This window comes from Dreissena polymorpha, chromosome 16, assembly GCF_020536995.1.
Source record: "Dreissena polymorpha isolate Duluth1 chromosome 16, UMN_Dpol_1.0, whole genome shotgun sequence".
In the NCBI taxonomy this organism is placed as follows: Eukaryota; Metazoa; Mollusca; class Bivalvia; order Myida; family Dreissenidae; genus Dreissena; species Dreissena polymorpha.
In genome coordinates this window covers 26,771,200-26,778,890 of record NC_068370.1, presented here as the reverse complement: position 1 = coordinate 26,778,890, position 7,691 = coordinate 26,771,200, and the positions used below count along the sequence as shown (strand labels likewise).

The following is a 7,691-nucleotide window of genomic DNA, read 5'->3' as shown; positions in this document are numbered from 1 at the left end:
AAGAGCAAAAAAATAAAACGCTGTTACTATTATGCATACTTTTAACAATACATTAGTTTTTTAACAGTAGTACGTTTATATGAGCATGAATGCTGAGGACCTATGGATAACCCATTAAGCTGAAAGCTTATTTCCAGTGGAGTCATAAAACACACACTGAAAAAGAAACATAATCATATGAACAAACAAACATCAATAATTAACAATTAAGATTTTGATACAAAACGGGATTATTAAGAGTTTGCATTTATCTTATTATGTACAATATCACAATTTAACATGAATTTTCACAGATGATTGTTGCAACATGGCTATTAGAAAAATAAAAAGTCACATTTACTTTCTGATACTTGTTGTTCAAGAAGGTCCTTTTTCACTAATTGTTTGAACCTGGTAATGTTTTTTTAACTTTTAATATTGTCAGGGAGAGAGTTCCAGTCTCTTGGTCCAGTATAGAAGAATGTATGTTTACAAGAAGTATTATGGACACTAGGTAAAATAAAATTAAATTGCTTGGATGCTCTGGAGCTATTAACAAAGTTTTCCCTAAGATATGAAGGACATGTCTGATAATAGACTTTATGCATGTGATTAAGCCTTAGCTGTTTTACTATATAGCTAACATTTAACATATTCAGATGAACATAGTCCTGCCAAGTAACAGAATGTCATGGAGAGTAACCTTTTATAAATCTGATCATATTGTTCTGGAGAATTTGGAGTTTAGATTTTAGACCTTTATTTAGACCTACGTACCGGGATGAACAAGAATAATCGAAGTGACACTGTAAAAGTGCAGATGATAACAATTTACGTGTGTTAAAATCCAAACAATTATTATGTCTATACAAAAATTTAAGTTTACCATTGACCTTAGAGATAATGTTTTGTACAATAGCTTCACCTGATAAAAAACAATCGACTGGAAGGCCTAAGTACTTAACTTGTGTAGTACTATTAATCTTATGACCATTACAAGTGACTTGTGTAGACTCGTGTTTACTTAAATTTCGTTTTGGGCCGAAAAGAATATATTCAGTTTTCCCCAAGTACAAGGATAACTTATTATCTACCAGACAGTCCGAGCAATTTTCTTAAACTTTACCAAGTTTGGCAGATATAAAATCTGGGTCCTTATGGCTAAACAATATTGTGTTGTCATCAGCATACAATATAAGTTTACAATCATTATTAATGCTAGTGACCATGTCATTAACGTAACATAAAAAAGCAGGGTGCCAAGTATACTACCCTGGGGCACCACACAGGTGACTGGAAGAGTGGTATAAGTTGTTTTACCTATGTTTACTACTCGGCTTCTGTCCATCAGGTATGACTTAAACCACGGAATTGACCGAACACCCATTAACTCTAGCTTCCCGAATAGAATGTCATGCTATTGGTACTTGCCAAGACAAGATGTTAAAAGACATTACAATACAAAAAAGGCAGTCATAAAGACAGTTCGACTGATTGAGAGAAAGACAGACTGTTAATTCAGCTTTATATCAATAAATCGCATTAAAGATACACACTATTTTACTTAAATACGTATACGACTATAACATTATATAACATAAGTCATTGAAGAATACAAGTACAAACACAGAAAAACATATGTGTTCTCGAGGCGGTAATGGAATTTACGAAACAGTATAATTTAGGGTCATATTTTTTTATTGCAACAGCTTGATATATTTACATACAATATCAATTAACGATTTGTCACATGAAACTAATATCTTTTGGAATTTATATACAGAAGGGTTAACATAAAATATACGCATAGTATAGTTTTTGATAAGTGCAGCAGCGGCATATACATATAAATGGTATGCGTCTTATTAATCAAAGTCATTACAAGATACACGATAACACTCATTTTGTGGAATGCTATTCTGAGCATATCTGCAAGTTGGGAATCTCAAAAGGTGTTTACGGACTGTCAATATTACAAAAAATATAAGCACAGAAAGTAAGTCTTCATATTCCATCGAGTCTTTATAAACTTGATACATATCTTAAACGGAGCTGTTATTCATTGTGCCATAACCTTCTTCTTTAATATTGGCAACAAGTCTACATTTTAACTCGCTAACAAAACTTTATACTCGCACAACATTAGGATTCTCAATTAAAAACCAAATGAAAAATTATTTAGGATGTTCTTGACATTTTAAACCCAATTTATGTATATCTTCTTTTCAATTGTTTAAAGCTTATTCGTAAACGATTTGCATTATGTTCTTTTAGTTCTGTAAAAATTGATATCAATATTTTAGAATAAACAAACTTTTTACATACAATTGATATTCTCCGTATTCTTCATAAATAGCAACATTGCACGTATTAGGTTTAACGTTAAGCAATCGATTGAAAATTTTTAAATGTATGCGTTCAATATCATCTGAATTGGTGAAATCCCATACGTCTGAAACAAAATTTAATATACAACCCACAATAAAGTAAAACAAATGCCTGAATAGTTTTGGTTTTATGTTAAAGTCATTGCATTTAAACAATAATGTTCTTATGGCCTTAAGAGCTTCACCAACCAGAGGTTCTTATGTTACTTTAAAAACGTCTAGTATAATTAAAAACTGCGCCTAAATAATTTAAGAGTTAAAGTTTTCAAGCACTTTAATATCATATCGTTTTAGGAGTATATTTTGTTTTCTTTTGATGCATCTCTCTTTCGAAATACCATTATATCGTGTATTTTTTGCAGTGTAAACATAAAGCCACCCCACCCCACGAATTGCAGTAAAAAGATCAGTTAATAAGATCATATTCTGTCCAGAGTTAATGTTATCTTGTAGGTAAAGATCAAGGTCATCAACAAATAAACTAACTAAATTGGCGACTTCCCCTCGCTTCAGTCCAACTGCATAACCAAATAATCTGAATAAGATGAACATGATTTATCACGTTTCTTTGTAGTAATTGCAGTTGGCAAAAATGTTCTTATTTTGCCATCCACCTTATGTTCCTGGCGTTATACCCGCTCTTCCACCATGTTGGCTCTTTCCTCATCCATCGCCCACAGCCGTATCATGTCCTTCTTGTTTGGACAATCCTTAAAAAATTCTCCATTCCATTCGCTTCTAATTGACATTAATTCTCATCTTTAATCGACCACTGTCTTCTTAACGTAACAAATAGTTGGTTCACTGCTTTCCGCCTTTATGTTATGTTACCTCCACTACCTGTTTCACTTTTGAAATTCCCGTTAGTACTTCTACTAAAACTAGGACTATGTAAAAAATGTGCTGTTTTCTAAATTTTCAACACTAAACAGCACTGAGTTCGCCTTATTAAGAATATCATTTATTGACACGTCACCGGTAACAGAGTCCTTGGACGGACGACTTTGTTTAGGAATCTTGATAACATAAGGGCCATTGTCACTGCTGTACCTTTGTTTCTTTTCATGTATACCGATTTTCGCATTGTAATTCATAAAACATCGACATAATTCACATTTGCAACTACAATTCAGTAAGTTTCCAATCACAATATTTATCTAAAAAATGATTATTTTGGTAAAATATATAATTTTTATCCCACTAAAAACCTGCAACCGATCGCCTATGGAGTCACTTCGTCTTTTCCATAGTCTATTACATCAACCAGAGGCGTTTACGCGTTTTGGCCATTATTTCGATTCTGTTGTCTGGAATTACAAGCGCTAAGCAAATAAATAAACGTATACATCCCATCCACAAGGCACATTATAGTTGTAAATATTTTTATTCGCATGGAGATGTTAGATACTATGTCTCAATTTCTCAATCTTAACTTGCATGTCCAGACATATATTGTTTAAAGGTTTTGTTTCTTCATGTGTTTGATATAAACAATACAGTTTTAACACTGTAATATATGCCATTCAAGTTCAAATATTAAAAATCTAAACACACAAAACGTACGAACTTACACCATGACACAAACATTATACAATGTTATATTATTCCAAAGCAAGTGTTTTCTTACCTCTCCCTATTTATGCTCAATAATTCTTTAAGCATTCTGTGATTTTCCTTCGCAATCAAGTTTGTTTCTTTACATAAAAGATCTGGCTCCTGTCTTGGCGAGCGGGGACTTGATGCAGTCGACCGAGGACTTGATGCAGGGCTATTCGAACCTTCTTGGTCATTTTCTTAAAAAAATGTTTTTAATTATTTATAAAACGATATCGGTCAAGAAATATCGGTTAAACTATTATATTTTTTACATCTTCAAGTTTTGTTACCGTGTATATTGCATTCATGAACGTTTTTATAATATCTTGAATCAAATTATTACATTTTGTTTTAATGTGTGCCTAAACCTTATAACAACCACAATTCTATTTAAATCCAGACGCGCCGATCAAAAACTTAATCACAATGTAATAAAATCAAGTGGGGGAGGGGGTAAGTAAAAGACAAATTAATGTAAAAACGGTCGACTTTATAGTTAAAAAATGTTATACAATTAATTGCAAATCGATCTTAAGTTTTCAAAGCCATGACAGAACCCGATTGTCCAAAATCAGGGTCGTTCCAATATGTCTTTTTAAAACATCGAAACAACAGATATACACTGGTGTTCATTTATTATAAATGTCATCACTTCACGTGTCCCGATCTTAACTAAGCCGTCAACTTTATATTACCTTGTTTCGCTTGTTTTAAACTGTTCTCAATTATCTGAACATATCCAAGAAACATAGCGGCAGTAAACGTTGGGTTTTGGTGGATCCACGTTAGCATTATATTGATCAAATTAAGCATGTTCAATATATCTTTCGGGCCACAGTATCTTTGTAAAACATTATGAAGTCCAATTTCAGTCATTAACGTTTCGACGACCACGTCACCTGAAGAAATCAAACGAAAAATATCATACTCTTTTTTCCTAAAGTATACTGCATTTCAAAGCCAATTCATATCCGTTCTCATTTCGCTGTTTTCATACAAGCAAACAAAATACATTGTGGTAAGTTGTTACCGATAATAAACAGTATCCGATGGACAGCTGGGACTATTTGTTTGTAGAGACCTGTGCCTTTAATATCACTTACGCTGTCAAACAGTAGCCCTCTGCGCTCACGCAGAGCTAGCAGAGCTGCTTCTACAAGGCCTTCATCGTCATCACTTTCAAGCTTCAAACATTTGGCAGAAGTCATTTCTTTTATCTAGAAGAGTTCAACACATCGGCTTAACAGCTAATATAATAATAATAATAGTTGATTGATTATAAATGGAAAAATTAATTTCGTTGAGTATAATTAAAACTAATTCAGTTCGTCTTTAAAGGGACATTTTCACAGATTCTGGCATGTATTGAAGTTTGTCATTAAATAGTTTATATTGATAAATGTAAACATTGAATCTAAAAAGTTCCATTAAAAAAATAATGGAAGAAAATAATAATGCTAAACTGGGCTCGAACAACTGTTCTCTGGAGTGAACGTTTAATGCTTAGACCACTTGGCCATCCGTGCTCATACAATGCGTGATGTATTAAATACTTTCTACAAGCAATTCTCGTAGTGTAATAAAATATAAGGGCAACAATAGCTATTGCCAAATCATTCAATCGTTTTGCGTTGCAACGCTTTATAACTTTAAGGTTTTTAAATGGTAAAAGATGCTTATAATGGATATTTTAGAGCACGGTAAATTTTCAGTATATGTGTTTCCTCACAAATAACTACAACGAAAATGTGCGAATCTGAAACTTTTTTTGTGTCAATTTACCAAAACGTGATAGGGTCCTTTTAATTTAACAATAACTTCCTCGAGGGACGTTAATAAATGCATCGAACTGACTCGGAAAAACAACATATGAACTCTCAAATGTTCAAACATACTAAATTATCCTATATATTAGGCTTAATTTTCTAATATATGTTAATCTCAAGTAACGTGGTATAATGTATTATACGTAGTGATTTTAACTTCCGAAAGACCGTTTCTCAGTCATTTTACGAGAGAAACTACTAATACTTAAAGAAAAGACTTCAATTAATGACTATTTATACTCCTTAAACAATTTAGGTGTAAAGTAATATACGCAATAATTTTATATTCAAGTGTGCAAAATGGTAAATTATATATAATATCAGTATTTGAAATGTTTGCGAACGCTTGACATAATTACAATCGTATAAGCTAAGATATAACAGAAAAGTAAAATATTGTAATATAACCATTGTATTTAACATACATAAGAATAATTATTTAGAAATTGTCATAACCAAACATGCACGCCTGTGAGAAATAATGGGTCAATGTATTGTATCCTCCTTTAAAATAAATGTTTTATCTTTAAAATTTTATCTTTAAACACATCGCGCCGTTGTTTCGACAATATGTGAGCTACATACACATGTATTGTTTAGGCAAAAGTGGAGCAAAGTCTTAGAAAAAACAGTCGTATGAGCACAAAACCTCTATCCTCAGTATTTTACTTTAATAGACTCAACTGAACAACCTTGAACACGATCACTATTAATATATAAACTATAACATATTTCCTATTTACCATATTTCTTTCAGTTATTTGTGTTACAACGGATATTGTTGAATCTTCATTTTTGTTCGCATGACCGCAAAATGAATGTTAAAAACGTTATAACAAAATATGAAAAATGGTTACCTGATCAATTTTCAATGCACCGTTGGTTCCGGCTTCCCCCGGTTGTATGCTGTGTGTAATTGCCAACTCATGGATGCTTGACAATATTCGCTATTCATCAAATGCAAATACAATGTAAGTTTCAAACTTCAAATTATATTGTTTACAAGTCATACAATTCAAATATAGTATAAGATTTATAAAGAAATAGTTCTCAGACTTAAGTCCAACCATTTATATGTAATAAAAGTACTGCAAAATGTAACTGAAATATTTCTTGAAACAAACAGCAAGCTGGGTTACTGTATATTAGTAAATGAACAATGAGACGACGAATATCTCTTTTGAACGCAAAATTCAAAATATATTTTATTTAAAAGAATTACCTGCAGATTAGAAATATGGCGTTCGTTGCAAACCATCTGTTCTCTCAGCTGCCGATAAAGAGAAATACGATTCACATGTTGAGTCTTGAAATACATGTACACCTAAATAATTCGCTCCTTTACTTTATTTAACATAACTTGCGTCACTGACAAAAGGCTGAGCGCGACTGGATGTTAAGCACATGAAAATAAAACTATTTTATGTTTTTAATACTTAAAAAACAACAATTGCAGATAAAATATATAATTAAAACAGCAACCGATTCAACTTCATCCGTCAATGCCTGCTCTTTCTTCCCTGTAACGCGATTGAAAAGACTTTTAGCCATAATAGTGAATATACCAATTGACAAGGTATCGGATAAACTAACACCAACACACTCTACGTTCTTTTAAATACTGAAACTTTACCTAACAAGATGTTTACATCCACATTCTTTTTATAGTTATTACTTAATCAAAACATTCTTAAAAAGTTGTTATGTTACCAAAACCAAATGTTATGTTACCATGCATGTTCTTTAAATAGTTGTTATGCTACCAAAACAGTCTTACAAAGTTGTTATGTACAATCTGTAAAAAATTGGGATCCTCCGTAGTTTATGCTTTTTTTAGCAAACTCTATTTTTACAAACACCTAAATCTGGTTATAACTTATTTTATTATGAATCATGATCTGCC

At 32.0% G+C, this 7,691-nt stretch overlaps 1 protein-coding gene across 1 annotated transcript; it reads right to left on the bottom strand.

Annotated features, from left to right (window-relative positions):
- Positions 1 to 232: 232 nt before the first annotated feature.
- On the bottom strand, positions 233 to 7,391 carry LOC127862583 (uncharacterized). The gene is made up of 7 exons (XM_052401777.1): positions 7,271 to 7,391; positions 7,011 to 7,058; positions 6,646 to 6,735; positions 4,993 to 5,179; positions 4,658 to 4,861; positions 3,994 to 4,159; positions 233 to 3,673 (listed from the first exon to the last, which is right to left on the bottom strand). The coding sequence occupies exons 1-7, from the start codon at positions 7,337 to 7,339 to the stop codon at positions 3,640 to 3,642; spliced, it is 798 nt and encodes a 265-aa protein (XP_052257737.1). The 5' UTR covers positions 7,340 to 7,391; the 3' UTR covers positions 233 to 3,639.
- Between the last annotated feature and the right edge of the window lie 300 nt (positions 7,392 to 7,691).